Source organism: Stegodyphus dumicola, chromosome 7 (assembly GCF_044657685.1).
Source record: "Stegodyphus dumicola isolate Sdum_Otavi_A_Nest chromosome 7, ASM4465768v1".
NCBI lineage: Eukaryota > Metazoa > Arthropoda > Arachnida > Araneae > Eresidae > Stegodyphus > Stegodyphus dumicola.
This window is the reverse complement of record NC_140774.1, coordinates 31,777,389-31,798,554: the sequence shown is the minus strand read 5'-3', so window position 1 is coordinate 31,798,554 and position 21,166 is coordinate 31,777,389. Positions and strand designations below refer to the sequence as shown.

General features: G+C 35.3%; 1 protein-coding gene across 4 annotated transcripts in view; it reads right to left on the bottom strand.

Moving 5' to 3' along the window:
- LOC118195734 (sialin-like) overlaps positions 1–21,166 on the bottom strand; it is a 158,878-nt gene that overhangs the window by 18,995 nt on the left and 118,717 nt on the right. For all 4 annotated transcript variants that reach the window (XM_085820059.1, XM_035367086.2, XM_035367218.2 and 1 more), the window contains exons 2-5: positions 20,768–20,982; positions 18,352–18,585; positions 14,451–14,634; positions 11,403–11,530 (exon numbers count right to left, since the gene is read on the bottom strand). In XM_085820059.1, coding sequence (XP_085676185.1) covers positions 11,403–11,530; positions 14,451–14,634; positions 18,352–18,585; positions 20,768–20,982 — 761 coding nt within the window. The remainder of the gene's footprint in view (positions 1–11,402; positions 11,531–14,450; positions 14,635–18,351; positions 18,586–20,767; positions 20,983–21,166) is intronic.

The following is a 21,166-nucleotide window of genomic DNA, read 5'->3' as shown; positions in this document are numbered from 1 at the left end:
GAACAATTAAATAAATGAATGTAAAATGGTGATAATATTAATATTCCATGAAAATAGGCAATTTTATATTACTATTTTACTTCAACGTATACTCAATCCCCTACGTTATAAATTGTTATCCACAGTCGAAACACTTCAATTAAATTTATCATTTAGATTATAAACTTTCATTTTTTTATCATTTAAGAAATTGAATTATTTTTTTCTTTATTTTACACCATTTCCTAGGTTATCATCCTTCAAAATAAAAAGTAAAATGATAATATTATTCTACATGAATAGTTGTGTATACACAAATATGTGGGTCCCCTTCTTCCTGTAAAAATTATAGACAATTCTATATGCATTTACATATCTTTAGGATATTTATGAGAAGACATGTATTACTCTCTACTCAAAAATGATTACTAATCTGTAGTAATTAATGGTAATTTCAGCTGAATTTTCATGCTTTTAGAAAATTTATGAGACATGTACTCAAAAATAATTACTATTCTGTAGTAATTATTGATAACTCCAGCTGAATTTGCCCACTTTTAGAACATTTATGAGAAACATGTATTATTTTTCTGCTCAAAAATGATTATTATCTGAATTTACATACCATTATAACAATTATAGTAAACATTAATTATTTCTCTACTCAAAAATGATTATTTCAACAAATTGAACAACATTTTATCATTTAGGAAACTGAAATATTTTTCTATTTTACATCATTTTTATATTATCATCTAAGTTATTCTACATGAATGTCTGTGTATAGTGAAAATCTTTTAACACGAAACTGAGGGGACCGAAATATTTTTTCGTGTTAAAGGATATCGCAAAGAACAAAAACCTATATTCACCAAAATTAAGTTTATTAGAGTACATTTTATTCGCATAGATATGCATACTATACGCATGTATTTAATAAAAATTAATGAAACAAAAACATCCACAAGAACTTAATACAAAATTTTCAAGTGTTGAAAAACAAAACAAAAATTGAGGTTTCGGAAAATAATCTGATATTTTTCTTTGCATTGTCTTTTTTAGCACCAAATTGTTCGATGTCGTCCATTTTGTTATTCATTTCACCATTGGAAAATGCGTCTAAATAACTGCGCATACCTTTCCTGACGATCCTCATTTCGGATGATGTGAGAACAGGAGCTGCATTATTCACTTCATTTTCATCGTCATAATCTACACCAATGATATCTTTTTAGCTTTGAACAAACTCCAAACTTTCTTTGTCTGCCATAATTGGGGCTGTACGCACATTTTCATCATCTACTGCTATCAGGTTCAATGTTCCGCCTTACTTTCTTTGGGAACATGCAAAGACCCTGACTCGGAACAGGGAGCTTACTAAAGCTATGTTCAATAAATGTGGGAAGTAGACAAGATACACAGGAAGGGTGTACGAAACCCTTTATTTTTCACTCTTTACAATAATTTCCGTACTTCGGAATACAGAGACCAACTACTTGTGGTCTGAACGTAAGAATATAAAAATATTTAACTAAACTCTAACTTAACTTTGGAATAATAAACAAGGGCCTACGTGGAAGATTGGCCGTATATTAACAGGAAGCCGTATGTAGTACAGAGAACTGTTAACACTACAATACGTTCAAAATTATCACGAGGATTAAACCTCTGGCCTGGAAGGCAACCAGCAACCGAGTAAAACTGCTAAGGTAAGCGGCCTGCTTCGACTAACTCCTTCCTCTCTCTCGCTTGGCAAAAATCCACAACTTAAGTACTTGGCGTTCGCCAGACAAATTTTGCATAAATAAGTTAAAGCTTTTAATTCTGGCCGGAAGTAGAAAATAAGAAGTGATAGTAAAGATTTAAAATAAAATAAACGTTAGTAAAACTTAAGATCCTTACATACTTCCCGCCAGAGTTAATTAGTTTGAAACTGAGGTCTAAAACGACCTTGTTGAAAACTTTTAGCTCTAGAATCTAACCCGAGGCCAATCTTTTACAACCATTTCTCACTAGAAACTAGAAATTTAAAAAAAATTTGTTTTTACAATATCAGTTCCATGGACAACCAATTTTTCATCTGTACTGCATCTAAACAGGAGCTTTTATTCAAATCTGGTTCCTTCCAGAGATCTGGAAGGAAAACTAGTTTAATGAAATGTTACACAATGAAATGGCAAGTAACATGAATATTTATATTTCTCTTAACATTCTTATTTCATTCATGACTTTATTTTAATTATCTCTCCCCGTGCTCTCTGACATGTGTTGTAAAAGAAAACACCAAACACGAATGTGTTTATGTATACGTGTTCAACACTGCCGCCTACAATCAAAACACTAACGTGTTAAAATTCAACATAACAAGACCTCGTAACACACCCTATTTTCAACTCTAAACCCTGAGGTACTATTCTGAAAGTGGCTAACTCTGAAGTGTAGCGTCAGAGTCTAACTACATTCATTCAACCTTTAACACATATTCACCATAATTTGGTCTTTTTACAGTCACACGAATAAGTTTAAAATTTTTGGCATTACTTTCACTTTTACCATATCACAGTATTTCTTAACATTTAAAATAACAGTTCACATTGTATATATAAGAACATATTAACATGCCGTTAATTTTACGCATTTTAAAACATACATTAGTAGTACATTGTTAACTTCTATTCTTTTCCAAGCAAGTGCCAATTCTTCTACATTGAAATACTACATTTCAAAAGTGTTTCAGACTAAAACTTCTTTCTTGCCAGAATGTTTTAAATAAAATTTATACAATAACTTTTACAATATTCAAGTATTTACACATTCCTATTATACATCAACTTTAGTTTTACTCGCGAGTAATTGAAAAACATAATACCAAAATCGGTAACAACTCATTTCTCGCCTTTTTGGCGATAAAGGTAGACCTCACATGAGGTAAAACGTCTTGAAATCTGCCACTTGCAGTAAGAATGAAAGATTAACTTAAGTTTGCAAAGTAACATAAAATTTTACTTATCTTTGTGATATTCGGACATTCTTTTCTCAGCCCAGTCCTGGAAGGTAGCGAAGATTCTAGTTTGATTTATCCTCCTTCTTGTGCGGGCTCGCCCTTCAGTGCCTTCCTCTAGAAGCTTTCTTTTTCCTCCAGTTCGGTCACCCTTAAATACCTTCTTTGTCGCCTCTGCCTGTGGTCTTGGCCGTTTGATGGCAGCTGGTCTTGGCGGAACCGGGAAACTTCTTTCGTGTTCCTGCTTGGACCTCGTTTCTGGCCGTTCAAATTTTCCTTGTATCTTTTCCTCCGCCGCTGGTGGCCCTTCCGCAGTTCGGCGATATTTGCTGCGGAGAGTCCTGTCCGATGAGTAGATCTTCCGTTTGGGAGCCGGGTTATAGTTGCCGTTATTTCTCCTGGCTTTCTTTGCATTCGTCGTACTTCTCCCTTCTTCATTCTGGGGGTGGTCGTGAGCTCTCTTTTCTGGACGGTGGAACGGCTTCTTTTTCTTGTTACCTTCATATTTCCAACGGGGAAACTTTCTTTTCAATTGCTCCTGCCTCCTAATGGCTTGGCCTTGTACTTGTCGTTGTTCCACCTCTGGAGCTTGTGCCTGCCGTGCCGGATCCTGCAAAAGATCTTTGAATATTTGCATTTTATTACGATCATAATATGGTTTTATTTGATCAATGTTTGCGGAGCATGTTTCACCATTCCTGGCTTTTAACACCACTACAGCGTGAGTTATTTTTTCTATGACATATGGTCCTTCAAATCGTGGAAAAAATTTGGCAGTTTTATCTTCTGGTGCTGAAGAAAGTGAATGCTTAATTCTTAATACTTCATCTCCTACTTTATAAGTTACTCCCCGTCGTTTCAAATCGTAATAAAGTTTTTGTTTTCTCTGTGCTACTTCAGTATTCTTTTTTGCTTCTTTAATTAATTTTTCTATATCACCCATTTTAAATTCTGGGGCTCTTTGTTGCACATAAAATAATTTATCTAACGGCGTTATAATCTTTCTGCCTAGAAATAACTCAGCAGGAGTTTTGCCCGTTGTATCATGTTTTGCGGTCCTAAGGGCGAAAGCAAATTCATTGACATAGTTATCCCAGCTTTTATGAAAATTTTTAACATAACTACGGATAATTTTCACTATATTTCTATTGACCCGTTCCGCTATATTTGATTGCGGCCGATACGGGACCATTTTAAAATGACGTATGCCCAGTTTTTGGCACATGTCTTCAAATATATTACTTACAAATTGAGGACCATTATCCGATATAACTTTTAGGGGCGCCCCGTATTTTAAAATATATTTATTTAAAATAGAATCAGTAACTAATTTTGCGGAGGCTCGTTTTAAGGGAACAATTTCGGTCCACTTACTAAAATGATCAACCATAACAAGGAGATAGCGACTTTTATTTAACTGACTTTTTGGGAAAGGGCCCAATAAATCGATGCCAATTATTTCATTTGGAAATTCGGATTTAATACTATTTAGAAACCCGGCGGGCGGAAATTAATATAATTAACTGCTTGACATGTTGGGCAGGACTGGACATACACCCTTGTTAACTTTTGCAGTTCAGGAAAATAGACTGCCTCGCGTACGCGTTGGATAGTTTTTCGAATACCAGCATGAGAAGCTAAAGGGCTGTCATGTAACTCCTGCAGGATATTTAATCTAAGACTAGCTGGGATAACAGGTCGAAATTCGTTGTTGGAATTTGTAGTTTTTGTATAAAATAATAAACCATCTATTAGTTCGTAATGAGCCGCCCTATTTCTTATCGCCACAATATCTTGGTGGCTAAAATTTTCAGGATCTTTAAATACTCATAAATGCTTCCAAACTCAGGATCCTTACCCCGTTCAGTTATTACAGTTTCTCGGGAATTTATTGTACATGCTGTGAGCATTGCCACCTTTACAGTATTACCTTCTTCATCTATTTTTATTCTGGATACGGCATCTGCTACGATATTTTCCTTTCCGGGTGTATGCTTGATTACCAGATTATATTCTTGTAGCTTGAGTGCCCATCTTATTAACCTTGGGGATAAGTTTTTCCCTGAGTACAATCTAGTTACCGCCGCATGATCAGAATACACTGTTATTGGCGCCTTTCCAAAATAGACTCGGAACTTTTGCACTGCTAACAGAACTGCAAGTGCCTCTCTCTCGGTCGCGGAATAATTTCTTTGTGTTTGATTTAAAGTTCGACTATAAAATGCCACGGGCTGCTGATTTTGCGAAAGTACCGCTCCTACCGCATAATCCGAAGCATTCGCTGAAATTTCAAAATTCTCATCGTTTTCAGGAAATTTCAACACTGGGGCTTCCGTTAATGCTTGCTTTAATTTTTCGAAAGCACTATTGGTTTCGGCCGTCCACGAGAATCTTGCCTTTTTCCTTTTTAATTTTAACAATGGCTCAGCGATAGCTGCAAAATCTTTTATAAAGGACCTATAATATGAACAAAGTCCTAGAAAAGAAGAGAGCTTCTTCGCCGTATTTGGTGGCGGATACTTTTGCACAGCGATTATTTTTGATTCGTCTGTCTCGATTCCTTTCTGAGATATTTTGTAACCTAAATATTTTAATTCAGGGGCTGCAAATTTGCACCTTTCGACATTAACTTTTAGACCGGCCTCATTTAATAAAGAAAACACCTGTCTTAAATCCTGTACATGTTGGTCCAGATTATCACTAGTAATAATGATATCGTCTAAATAGATAAATGTGGACTTTCCAAGAAGAGGCCTTAACACAATGTCCATACATCGCTGAAATGTTGCCGGTGCCCCTGAAAGGCCAAACGGCATACGCAGGAATGCATAAGTGCCAGACTTGGTTATAAAAGCAGTCTTAGGCACGTCCTCAGGCCTAAGCCCTATTTGAAAATAACCAGTCGTTAAGTATAAAGTCGTCATATATTTGGTCGATGTTATGTTCCTTAGAATTTCTTCAATAATAGATAACGGATATACCGGATATTTAGTTATGGAGTTTAATTTACGGTAGTCAATCGCGAAACGCCACCTTTTTGGATGTGTTAATGGATAGTCATTATTTTTCTTACATAAAACCACCGGGCTAGCATAACTACTTGAGATGGGCGTTATGATCTTTTTACGTAGCATATCGCCAACGTGCCATTCTATAATTTTTTCTTTATTCTTATCATACCGGTATGCTTTGTGGCGAACTGGCATTGAATCTCCGGTGTCAATACTATGGTTAGTAACTTGAGTAAATCCTGGAATATCACTGAATAACGAAGCAAATTCACTTACCACTTGTCGGATTCTTTGTTGCTCTTCATTAGGCAGGTGATCAAGGTTTAACATCGGCGGCTCCGATTTTTCTTCTCGAACTGGTTTCATCGTCAGCTTAAGGGACGCTTCATTAAAATCCAGCGTTGCTTGTGCCTCTGAAAGAAAATCTATTCTTAAGATAATATGTGCTTGCAGATTCTTTACTATAAAAAACATAACCTTTACTTGTTCCTCTTTGATACGGACGTATAGCGGTAATTTACCTATGCACTTACATCTTTCTGATTGCGCAGCTAACACTGTCGTATTATCCGAATTATATTGGCGATATTTACGAAAATACTTCTTAAAAAAATCTTCTGCCACACAGGAACACTGCGCGCCTGTATCCAGGAGTGCGGTGGCTGGGATATTATTCACCAACACTTCAATCTTCGGAAGAGTCAAATTTTTCACCATTACTGTATTTAACTTGAAGGAAGAGGGGTTTTCTTGGCCTTCGGATTTCCGCACCCTCCCGTCAGCAGAAATCCGTTTTAGTTTAAATCATTTTTCATTTCCACGCTTTCCTTCTTTTTCCACTGGCCTTGAGACTTTTTTCCTGGATTGCTATTGAACTGTCGACGTTCGCCGGCTGTTTTTGAATGCTCGGGTTTCCTTGCCCACTGATTCGCTTTGCTTCCGTGTGCTTGAATTTGCTGTGGTCTTGGCTCACCAAATTGGTTTCGTTGTTGATATTGGCGTCTTCTTTCAATGTCCGCCGTTCTTCTACTTTCAAACTGGATTGCTAGCTCAAATAACTTTTCCAGTGTAGTCGGATTTCTTAATTCAATAAAGTCTTGCACTTGGGGCAGTAACCTCGGCAAAATCACTTGAATTATTTCAGGATCCGGACGGTTTCCATACAAGAGTTTGAAGACGTGAATTTTTCTTAAAATAAAGCTTGAGAGATTTTCGATTCTTTGTTGATATATACTGAAAAGTTCCGTTTCTAATTTCGCACGATCCCTTACAACAGGGAAGGCTTTTACTAGGGCAGTCTTGAAATTCTCGTAAGTATAGGTGGGACTTCCTGCTTGACCCAAGAGACTTCTGCCTATACATTTGAACCAGTTAAGCGCTTGGCCCCTCAAAGCGCTGGTAGCTAAGGTAACTTTTTGAAATTCGTGCACGGGGTAGAGCATGAAGTGGTCATCCAATTTTTCCAAAAAACTGGTTACCGGTGAGTTTCCATTAAATGTTGCTTCTGGTTTCATCGAAGCGCGCATGGTCTGAACGATGTAACCAAATCCTTCCAGGGCGGCAGCTGGCATTTCTGGATTCTGAGCCGTTTCTGCAGGCAGCACAGGTTCTTCTTGAAACTCGGCCATGTTATTCTTCTTCGTTGGGCGCCACTATCAGGGTCAATGTTCCTTCTTACCTTCTTCGGGAACATGCAAGGACCTGACTCGGAACAGAGAGCTTACTAAAGCTATGTTCACTAATTGTGGGAAGTAGACAGGATACACAAGAAGGGTATACAAAACCCTTTATTTTTCTCTATTTACAAAGACTTCCGTACTTCGGAATACACAGACCCGCTACTCGGGGTCTAACGTAAAAATATAAAAAATAGAACTAAACTCTAATTTAACTTTAAAATAATAAACGTGGAAGATTGGCCTTATATTAACAGGAAGCGTATGTAGTACAGGGAACTGTGAACACTACAATACGTTTAAATTTATCAAGAGGATTAAAACCTCTGGCCTGGAAGGCAACAAGCAACTGCATAACTTCTAAGGTAAGCGGCCTGCTTCGACTCACTGCTTCCTCTCTCTCGCTTGGCAAAAAGCCACAACTTAAATACTTGGCGTTCGCCAGACAAACTTTGCATAAAAACCTTAACGCTTATAATTCTGGCCGGAAGTAGAAAATAAGAAGTGATAGTAAAGATTTAAAATAAAATAAACGTTAGTAAAACTTAAGATCCTTACAATTTAACTAACAAATATACTAAAAGACAAAAAATCTCCTTTTTTATTTTTAACATTTTATTCTTTCTGAAAGCATTTTAGATAAATCTGCGAAAACAAAACTGATGGAAATTCCTTATAAAATCCATGTTACATATAAACAATACACAAACACCAACGGAATCGCTTATTCAATAATAATTAAAATAACAATCACGGTATAAGACATATTTCACTGAGAAGCCTGGACAAGTCTACCGTCTTTACATACTATATAGTCAGGCATAATGTAAAACTTCGGAAAGGAAGTAGATAAGAATAAGAAATGTTTTGCATAGTTCAAAAATCAGTTTCCAGTGTTAGTGACGCGAAAGAGTTAGAAAGAATAGTCATCGGGCTTCAAATTGGAAGTTTTTACGTCATACAGAGTTATACTGGCGGCTTAGATGTATTTTGAAGAGATGGCGTTTGAATTTCTAGGAAATAATATAACAGAAACTGACTGACAATTGGTTCATAACCTCCAGGATAGTTATCGCAAATTATAATGAAGAACGCGTATTAATTCAAGTTCTCTATTCCCCGGCCATTTTATCTAAGAATACTAAAAGCTAAAACAACGGGCAAAGTGAAAGGTTCAGGAAGGATATACGAAACCCTTTATTTTTCACTCTTTACAATAATTTCCGTACTTCGGAATACAGAGACCAACTACTTGTGGTCTGAACGTAAGAATATAAAAATATTTAACTTAACTTTGGAATAATAAACAAGGGCCTACGTGGAAGATTGGCCGTATATTAACAGGAAGCTGTATGTAGTACAGAGAACTGTTAACACTACAATACGTTTAAAATTATCACGAGGATTAAACCTCTGGCCTGGAAGGCAACCAGTAACCGAGTAAAACTGCTAAGGTAAGCGGCCAGCTTCGACTAACTCCTTCCTCTCTCTCGCTTGGCAAAAAGCCACAACTTAAGTACTTGGCGTTCGCCAGACAAATTTTGCATAAATAAGTTAAAGCTTTTAATTCTGGCCGGAAGTAGAAAATAAGAAGTGATAGTAAAGATTTAAAATAAAATAAACGTTAGTAAAACTTAAGATCCTTACACTGCAACGAATTCTTCCGATGATACAGTAGGAAAGTCCAATAATACAGAAACTTTCTCAAACATTTCATGCATCACTGAATTCCAAAGCCAACTGATGAGAAATGAGATGTTTCTGTGCGGCGTTTGTAGGGGTGGAGGGAGAAAGTACCTTAGATAAACAAAATTGACTCGTGTCACAGGCTATTTCGAGGGTATTTCAAAGCCAAGTTAACCAGATCAGGTGACAATAGCAGGTTCCTAGACGTCGCCCCACCCTATCTGTAGTTGCAGTGAAATAATTTTGAGCATATCTCTGTATGTGCTAGCATAATCTGAGGAGAAATTTTGAATGCGGAGCATTCATGGAGAATCAGTAGTAAAACGTAGCAGCAATTAAATAACAATTATATGAACTTGTAGGCAATGATAGAACAAGAAGGTTAGCTTACTCCGAAATAACATATCTTTCATTTCACAACTCTCTTAAATCTCGCCTGCGCGCCTGGTGTTTTCCGCATTTTGTTCATTCCCAGAAGGGAAGTCTTTCCGTGTTAACCGATTTGCGTTTCGTGTTAAACGAAACAAAATGCATGAAAATACATAGTACTTTGTCGGGACCGCTGTATTATTTCGTGTTGACCGATATTTCGTCTTAAGCGTTTTCGCATTAAACGTATTTCACTGTATATACAGTACAAATATGTGTATCTCCTTCTTTCTCGAGTAATCTGTAATTCCAGCTGAATTTAAATACCTTTAGAATATTTATGAGGAAACGTGAAATAGTTTTTTACTCAAAATTGATTACTGTAGTAATTATTGATAATTCCAGCTGAATTTACTTATCTTTAGAACATTTATGAGAAGACATGAAATAGTTCTCTACTCAAAAATGATCATTTTAAGAAATGTAATTTTTGTTCAGAGTCGAATAAAGTATTTAATTTTCTAATGTACAATATGTAATAAATTTCTCAGAACATGATGAAACACGGTTTTCTTTTCTGACTTAGTAGAGACAGTAGGTTAATTGAAAAAGCCGGAAAGACGAAAAATATGCAACTGCCTTCGCCGGGAATCGAACCACGGACCTCTGAAATACTGGCTCAGCGTGCAGAACCACTACACCACGAAGGCACGCTAGAGAAGCGGGAGAAATACCTTATATATTCCCCTTTTTAAAGGGCGACTAGGGTTTTAGGGGACCTAGTAGCCAAATCCTGGGTGTGACGAGTCATCATCCACAACCCTTTTAGTTCGGGCGCCATTGTAGAGGCATTAGGTTTTTTTTTTCAAGCAAGAGAGATTGAAAAATTAGCAACGCCTTCGTCGGGAATCGAGCCACGGACGTCTGGAATACCGGCTCAGCGTGCAGAACCACTACACCACGAAGGCACGCTAGAGAAGCGGGAGAAATATCTTATATACTCCCCTTTTTAAAGAGCGACTAGGGTTTTAGGGGACCTAGTAGCCAAATCCTGGGAGTGACGAGTCATCATCCACAACCCTTTTAGTTCGGGCGCCATTGTAGAGGCATTAGGATTTTTTTTTCAAGCAAGAGAGATTGAAAAATTAGCAACGCCTTCGTCGGGAATCGAGCCACGGACGTCTGGAATACCGGCTCAGCGTGCAGAACCACTACACCACGAAGGCAAGCTAGGAAAGCGGGAGAAATACCTTACTAACTTCATTTCAGGTTAACTATTTCAGGTTAAGAGCTTAACTGAAAAGTTTTTGAACGACGATTAAATTTTTATGTAGCTTGTTGTGTGAGCAGTCGTATTTAAGCTGCAATTTAATTTTACTTAATAACTATGAAAAATTGTACCAGTAAATGTTTAGACATTAATCAGTTCTATTCTTGAGACACTTATATGTGTTTATATCTTTAATTACTGTCAAGGCAATTATAGGCTAATCAGAATTACAGAAGAGGTAGACTCGGATTGAAATGAATTTAAATTGTTACCCTCCGAAACTTTCCTTCTCGAAACGTATTACGAACAGAAAAAATATTTTTTCTACCAATAATTGCATGAATTAGAAAACGAAGATCACTACTTATAATAAGGTTTACAAAATGCTATTCCAAATCATGAAGTCATACCTTTTGTGGTTTGTCATCTTTGTTTTTTTGGATGTGTTGCAACTCTCTGCTTGAAATGCTAGGATGATTTTTTGGAGTTTCGTAAACAAGAATGCTCCACAGAAGGAACCACAGACAGCCAAGGGTACCTGTTATCAGATTTTTTAGAAAGACAGAAATTAAACGTAATTACAGTAAAATAATTTGTAGAAAATTTTGAAGTGTGATGGACATTTTATATACAACCAAAACGGCTCTATTTCCTGTTTATAACATTTGCAGTTTTATTTCTTATATCCGTAACTTTTTTATTTTACACTCGTATTTATTTAAAATTTCGAAGCGATCTTGTTGATCAAAATCAAAATAAAATAAAATCTTGGAAGATATTCCCTTGTTATTTATGAAATTATTCTAATACGGAAACAAAACAATGCATTCTCAGCCTTATCCAGTTTGGATGGAAATAAACTTTAAAAAAATTCCCTTTAAATTAAATATTATAACAGAAAAAGATTTGATGAATAGCGAGCTGGTATGTCTATCGCCACTGTTATTCTACGAAATTTTCTTTTTGTTTTTGTATTTTTCTTGGATAGTTTTGTTTTGTACTCGAGGTCCCTGGTAGTAATTTTTTCACAATCCGCAATAAAGAAATTAATATTTTTTCTTTTTCAGATAGAGCCTTGTTAATCCGCAATACGGTTAATTTGTATTTGAGTGTATTTTAAAAAATCATGTAATATGGCTCAGATTAACCTCGTGGAATAGGCTGTAGTTAAATAATTAATTTATCTTAAAATCTAATAACTTTAATTCTAATTAAGAAAATTGAAAAGGATTTTAAAACAACTTTGAACACGTAAAGTAACAGTTTTATAAATTTAACTTGAAAACTTTCGACTGGAAGATGTCGTAATCTTTCTTTCCTGACAAATATTAGTCCTCCATCACTAAATCTACGTGAAGTTCTCAAGACTATACGATCTTACGTTTCTTGTAGATTTTCTTTAAGATCTACGAAAGGATGACATCTTGCCTCCAAAGTTTTAACAAATACGTCAACTTTCTTTGTATTTTTATTATTTTGATCTCAAATAAGAGTTAATAAGATCTTTTTTGAGTAATCAGATTTCAGACATCTTGACAAACCTGGTATCCCACCGCATATGATCTATATCGGTACTATACTCTTTAACCATTTTAAAGAATCTTTGAAGAATTCCTTGAAACTACAATAGAAATCCGAGAAAATGGATCGTTGTTATTCTTTTGAACTAAAGCAAAATTAAGCTTATTTTTAATTCCCTATAGTAATTTGTATTTCTTTTCCTGTTGATAGTATACAAAATGGTATTACTGCAGAACACATATTTTACGAAGCTATTAAATCGATTAATATTAATGTGAGTGGCATGTGAATTAGCCTTTTTATTTACTATAAACATTATTAATCTTTATTTAACTTCATCAAATATTAGCCAATAAATATCAACGGTTTATTTCAATTGCATACAATAAATGGGACTACTCTTTTGCCACACCAATGATAATTTTTTAGTTGCAATAAATGTTCTCTTTTCAAGAACAAATTAAAAACATGATGCCGTTCTCTCGATTCCTTCTTGAAGCAAGGAATGTTTTGTCTGTAATGTGGAACATAATAGCAGTCAGTTAATACGTTAAAAATTAAAAAGACTGTGAGTTTAATTTTCAAGGCTTGCTTGAGTTAAAATTAATTCCCTTGTTTTATTTAGTGTAAATAAAAATAAGCTGTGTGTTTACGCAAATAAAAACGATTTTATTGCTTAATAGGGTCGAAGACAGAGTATTTTGCATTTTGTTTTAAAGAAATAGAAATATTTTATTTTGACAGTAAATATTGGGTCATATAAAAAGTCTCCACGCTTTTTTGGTACATTTTTGAACTAAAATTTTCTTTATTGAAAGTCAGTTTTAATCAGTTACATATTGACCATTATTATCTATGATCTTTGCCCATTTTTTCAGGTAGCTTAATAATTCCATCGGTGTAGAACTTCTGTGGTTTATCTTCGACTTGACCGAACTTGACCAAATGATTTTCAGCCATGCTTCGATCGGCCAATTTTTTTATCATCAAGAGAGTTTTACAAAGACAGAAACAAATGATAGTCAGATGGTGCAAAGTCCGGGCTATACGGTCGATGCATCAAAACTTCCCAACAAAGTTCCGTCAATTTATTCCGATTCATCAAAAATGTGTACAGCCGCGCATTGCCATGATGGAACACAACTCCCTTTCTGTTGGCCAAGTCTCGTCGCCCTTTCTGTACTGCTTCGTTCAGACGGTCGACTTGTGCAGGGTCGAACTGATGGTTTCGCCAGGTTGCAGCAGCTCATAATGGTCATTCCCTTCCAATCTCGAGATCGAAATTTCAGGAATGGAATCAAGCAAACCACTGCTGGGTCCTTCGTTCACTCAGAGCCTTCTCACCGTACACTTCATAAAATGTTCGGCATGTTTTTGAAGCGTTTTTACCTTTTTATAGTAAAAACGCATCACACACCATATTTCTTCAGATATTTCACTCATTTTCAAATCAATATAACTTTTGACACGAGCAACAAATTAGAAAGCTATCTTCACAAACAATGGGAGCTGAATGTCACCTTTTAAGCACATGTTCGACAATCGGGACATGAGACAATCGGGTGAGTGCTGCCTGATATATAGGCATCAATACCATCTAGTGGCAGAAAAGCGCGGAGACTTTTTATATGACCCAATATTTGTTGAAATAAAGTACAGAAAATTAAAATATAAAATAATTCCATTTGAACTATAACAAATACTTATTTGGTATAAGGAAAATAGGTCAATCTTGACAGGATCTATAATCGTATCTTGACATCTGGAGTTCCATCTGTCTTGCAAATTAAATGAATCATTCCAATATCTTTATGATTACGGACTTACATTTCTTTAGTCAAACATCGAATGCAACAGAACATAATACGTTTGGTATAATATATTCAAACATAGAATATATCGTATTAAACATAGCATATAACATAACACATTCATACCAAAAACATAGAATACTGACGGCCATCCACCAAGCAAGTCGGAGCTACTCAGCCATCCAGAAACAGGCATGGAAATGACGTTCCCCATTTGTGCTCCAGTGTGAATGAAAGTAGAAATTCTGCTTCGTTCGAGCTTTGGAGCCCAATTACTTATGATGGTATTCATTGATGGGAACGTAACTCCCTGAGAATAAAAGAGATCAAATGTAAATAAATGTACCTCAGAAAAACAGCTAGGATATAACTGTGTCTTTTACAATGGTTTACAAAGAATGCAGATATAAATATTAATTGTACGTTAATTAAAAGTGTGTACTGCAGCATGTCACTTCAGTGAAGTTATAAATTGATCTCAAAAACTCATCTTCATAAAAGAACGTTTGCCATTTTTAAAACTCTTTCGGAAAAATAATCCTGCATGGTAATAGAGGGAAATAACTTTATGCAGTTTAATGGTAAACAAATAAAAAAATTTCGAAGAATAAAGTCTCCATAAATAACCGATGGAAAATGAATGAAATTGCTCTGATTATACTAAAGAGTCAAAATTATTGCTTGTACGAGTTTTTTCCTCAGTTATAATTGCTTAGGAACTTCTAAAAATTTCCTGCGCAGGAATCTTATGAATGAAATAGCTTCTACTTCTCCATTGCGGGCATGGTGAAATCTGCTTTCAGCCTCATCATTTCTCCTTCATAGATTCAACACTTCAACCTAAGTGTGTGTGTGTGTGTGCTAATACAATTTCTGTTGCAAAAGTTAGCTACATTAACGATGCTTTAACTTCAGACAGTGATAATTCCACGATTACTTTTACTTAAATATTACACTAATCATCATACGTTTAATTGTCTGCTCCAATATCTTTTTATATGATTTTCTTTGTGCTTTAAACTTTACTACATTACTAACATTTACTAACATAACAGTTACTAACATTTTCTTGACTCTGAGAAGTATGTATGCAATGACAATGAGATGATGTTTAAACTTATTTTGTATAAAAATAGTTATAGCTTCTTAAATAAAAATATAATAAGATAATAAGATAAATTAAGACTTTTATAGAGCGTGGAATAATAAAATCTCGCAATATCGACGAGCAAAACAGAGTGTCATATAAATAAAAAATAATAATAAAAACCAGTAATCATTATGGGGTGGTTTGGTTTTTGCGACTACAGAAAGCATTCGAGCGCTATCTGCTTGATGAGAGTGATGCCTTCGTGGAGGGTTTTCTAAGGAAAATTCGCTTGTATATGTGTTATGCACGGGGAAAAACCCGAAACCGCCTATGCGTCCTGCTTGTTCTCTGGGACCGAATTACAAATGTTCAGCGACTTTACCTCGTAGCCGCTGTTATTGGATGAATGCATTACATTTATGAATATGTAGATACCGAACAGTTTAAAATACTAACATGAAATTACAGAACTTGTTATAAATATTTACTATATATATGTACACAAGTTTTATATGATAATTAAAATGTCATGTATATTGCATCTTTCGTTAAGAGTTCTGTTATGAATGGAATCAGGTATTTGACGATCTTGATTATAAACGTTGACAACAGTATTTTGTGACTTTTGAAGACATTTCATCGATTTAGGCTTGGAGTTATTATCTGAAAACTACTAGACTGTTCAATTTAGATTACTATATATCACCTCTATATCACATAGATTAGTTTATAAATATAACCACGATTGGGAAATGTTTTATCATGGTTACCTCTCATTGAGAAAAATGATACACTTAATAGTATTAATACACATACTTATTTTCACACAGAAGTTAAAAATCTTGTTTTTCTATCATTTGCTTGTTTTCAGTATGCATTCGGTTCTGATATTCAAGTTACGTTATGCGGTTTTGATACGTAAACTTTCCACATGATGTCAACTTTTAAGACTTATCCATATAACTATGTGATTTTTTTCTTTGATGAGCTAATATTTCAGCATATAAAACATGATATGTGTAATATGCTGTTGAAATAACAAATCGAAGAAATATACAAAGCAAATATTTGGGTAAGACTTAAAAATGTTACTGCATGTATCTAAGGTAAAGCTTGTTTAATGTAATATGGGTATTAAACAAGCGAAGGCATGCTTTATAAAAGCATTTAGGTTTGAAGAAAACATTTACAGAAAGAAAACATTTCGGTCATTATCATGACGTAGTTTTTAATTTCATTATTGAGTAATATAAACGTTTCTCTAATAAAATTATTCATATGGCAGTAATTTAGCTCAAATTTAATCAACTATTAAGTTGCTTTGATTTTTAAACTACAGATAACTGTTAATTTTGCAAGTTGCTTCCTGATTTAGAACTTTACTTGAATATGATGAATTTTTTAACATCGGGTTGGTCGTAAAGTAATTCTGGGTTTTGTCTTACGAAATTTAAATGCAGAGAAGAATACTAAAAGAATTCTGCAATCGAAAGTTTTACAAATTATTATGATCTAGACATTTTGCTCTTTCTTCTGACCACTGAATTAATATTTAATTAATTTTATTCTTAGGCAAATGATGAGAGAATAAGTTACAGGTACTGCATAACATGCTTTATAAGTTTCACCTGCACGGAATGGTATGGAGGACGCACCGGAAAAGTTTTCAACATACGCAGATACTGTTAGTGAATGCCAATGCCAAAGGGAAATAAAAAATAACTAAGGGGAAATTTTAATATTTATTAAATCGAGTGTAGAAACTGCAAACCGAGGGATGATGTAAATGTGATAAATGATGATGACGAAGATTGAATAATGGTGAGTAGAAGATTCTGATAGAGTCAAACTTAGGTATCGGGAGTAAATGAATAACGGAGGGACCTCGCCTGTGCACGATGAACAGAAACAGATCCCTTGAAATGAATCATAAAATTTTATCGAGTTGAGCTTTCTATTGCTAACTGCGAATGAATGCACAGCTAAATTGCACAGTATCGATTTTCACTTCTCTCTTCATAAAAAATGAGTGGAAAGGTACCACTGACTAAAGTTGAAAAAAAATTCTTTTGGATGTTGCTACTAGAAGAGGACAGTGGTTAAGCTCAAAAGAGAAACCAGGTTTTACTAGAAAACCAAGACTACATCCAATGCATATTTTGTTCTGCATAAGATGGGGTATGGAAGTATGGAAGGTATGATTTACTATGACCTGATAGAAAAGAACTAAACCATTAATGCAGACGTCTGTCATTTTCTTAGATAACTAGATATTAAACAAAAAAAAAGCAACATCAACCAGGAGCTCTGATGTCATTCATTAGCACGTTCTTTTTTTTACTAGTTTGAGGCACTACAACATTTTTTACTGGCGCTGTTGTTTTTCCTGTTTATTATGACCCCCATAATACATAATTTCAAAATGTACTTACAAATGTATTTAAAAAATTTGATAAATGAATATTTTGCCACAATAACAAAAGATTTCTTCAAAAAGCATTGAAAAAGTGGCTGAAAGATGGGAAAAGTCATAGAAAGGGATGGATATGATATTAATAATTAAATTTATGTGACAATATCTCCCCCCCTCCTTTTTTATTTATTATATTCTTCTCCATTAAGCACAACACAGAAAGAGAAGGATACTCGGTGGAAGACACTTTAAGAGAAACTGGCTGGTATCCAAGTTACACATGGAGAAAACCGCGAAAACGCCCATGCAATCTACCCGTTCTCGTCGGAACACGAGCCCCGAACCGAACTACCAGTGTTTAGCGGCTTTTATCGCTCGGCCGCTTGTACCCTTCTCCCATTTAAGGTTATCTAATTCGATCTTGCATTGCTTTTATGTCAGCTTAATATAAATTGCTTAACAGCTTAAGACAATCCTTCACAAAATATCTTTATAAAATATCGGTAATAAAGTTAGTACATTACCTCTCCAAGTCCTTCCAAGACTCTAACAGTAACAAAAGTCCCTATACCCCAGCTAGCTGCGAGGGGTGTAAGTAATGAGAAGATTGCTGTAATTAGGACTCCTCCTCCATAAATCCATTTTGCACCAACTTTTTCTGACATCATACCTCCGGGAATCTGAGTTATAACATAACCGTAAAAGAAAGCACCGAGGATCATACCTTGTGTTTTCGAATCCCAGTGATATTGTTCACCCTGAAATATAAAGACAGTCTTAAGCTATAATCATTTGAACAAATTTATGTTCTTTGTTTGCAGAAAAACATTTAGACTCAAGATAAAGTCTGAGTAATTATGATAAAAATTTTCATATGAAAACATGCTCATATATCTTTACATTTCGATTTCTAATTAATAACTAATATATAAGTATACAAATATGTATGTATTTTTCTTAACATCTGTATGCGTGATTAATATATCATTTTATAATATAAGGAATACCTGTATATTTCATATATTTCTGCCTGAAAATTACATAGTAAAATGGAAAATTCTGCAACTGAAATTTGATACAAGGTAGAATCAGATTCCCTGATCAATTAAATGAAATAATCGAAATAATATAATTTCCTAAAATAATCGAAGGTGTGAAACTTAGGAAATGCTTTCATTAGAGATGTTTCAGCATTTTCAATGCCTAGAACTTTAATTTCTTTAATTAAATAAAAAAGTATTTTATGAAAACCGTTTTTTATATCTAAAATAATTAGTATAAAAAGGGGAAATATATAACCATTTGGAATGAGCCAATTGTACAATCTGAAAAATATACTCTTGTGGAAAACTAACAGAATTTTCAAATTATGTCTATTTTTACAAAACGGAATTGAACCCAAAGGTGCTAATAATGTCGCGGAAGAATTATGCAAATATTCAGAGTCGAATACGTAACCACTCGTGTGCATCTGCGGAGCAGTAATTGTGGAGCGAACGAGCGGTTTTCGGCGGATTGGGTGCTCGTCTTCTTTCACTACATTCGCCGTGTTTCTAACAAGAGTAGGGAAAGTTTTATAATGTATTAAAGTAAAATGAGTAACCACGAGCGTACGGATGACGGAATGAGATAACATCTATCGTAGAATGGAGGTAGGCCAATCATTAGCACAGGTGGCTATAGAGCTAATTGTAACGCCCAGTGTCATCTGCAGTTTCTGGAAACATTTTCAGGACACAGGATCAATATCGAGAACAAAGTCCAACAAGATCCACAGTGACGAATGAGGATAGTTATTTGGCACTTTCAGCGCGGCGACACAGGACAGCTACAGTTTCACAGGTTCAGGTAAACTGTATGCTGCTAGTGGAACCCAAGTTTCACGATCTACAGTTGCCTGAAGGCATCATGAGATAAGGCTGTACGCCAAAAGACCTGCTGTTTAGGTCACACTCACTGTAGCATACAAGAGAATGCGTTTAGAATTGTGCAAACATCATGCACCATGTACCAAACCTTAGTGGCGCACTGTACGTTTTATAGATAAGCCGGGACCCTCATCAGGGAAAGGATCATTACGGTGGTGGAGGTGTAATGTTTGGGCAGGAATTATGTTGGACTGCCGCACACCCTGAATGTATTCGATAAAATCTCCCTGATTGTTATGAGGTATAGAGAAGATAACTTAGATCCTTATGTTCAACGTTTTAGAGGTGCAGTTAGTTGTTGGGTTCCTGTTAATGGAAGACAACGCTCGTCCACATTGGGCTCAGCTAGTCTGCTATTACATGTAAAATGAAGATAGTTGCTGCATGGAATGGTCAGCCAGATCTCCTGCCCTCAACTCTGTAGAAAATATCTGGGATGCTCTTGGGAGGGCAATTTCATCTCGACACATCCCTCCGAGAACCATCCTGGAGTTGAAAACTGCTCTGCTGCAGGAACGGGATGGACTGCTACAGGAAATCCTGAACTGCCTCCTGTTCAGAATGCCGTCAAGCTTCGTGACCTGTCTGGCTGTGAAAGGAAACCATACTCCTCATTAAACTAATTTTCATTTCAATATCACAGTGCGGATTTCGGGCATCCGTCCACTATGTGTGTTATTGATAATCATGCGTACATAAAAGGATTTTAGAACGGTACATCTGTTTCTTGTATAGACTAGTATTCAGGCAAATTTCATTAAAATCTGTCAATTAGGTTTTCCGAAACTCAACATAATGTGCAAATTCTCCTAATTTGCATACGAGTGCATTTTTATCAAATTATGGTAGTTGGATTCATTAAAATCGTCACATAGTTTTCCTTTTTTATAATAATTATTTTAAACGGATATTCGCGCAAGCATTTAGTTCATTAGAAATTTGGTTTCAATTTAAAACAGCTTTTAAAAGGGCTGAAAATATTCTCGTAGTGAGCTTTAGTTGTTTCACTTACTTTGAAGCCCTCATTTTCATCTTGAGTGTCTTCGTGTATCAGTAATGGGCATTCTGCAGTGTATCTTGTAGTATTTTCAGAAGCGTCTACTGTGCTATTAATCATGGCAACCATAGCCACGCTGAGGTTGACCCTCATCGCGTACACGTTGAACATTCCAAAGAATGACAACAAGGTTATGATATATCGTCTTGGGAAGTAGCATTTTGGATCTCCTGTAAATACATAATAGTTTTAGCATCGTAATAGCAATAAAATGCAAACGTGGAACAATGAGAATCATATTTGCTCGAAACGTTACAATAAAAAGGACTACATTATGCATCCTTATTTATTTTAAGTAAATAACATTTTCACAATTTTTAGTGATTAGTCTGAGGCATTTGTTTCTTTTCCATT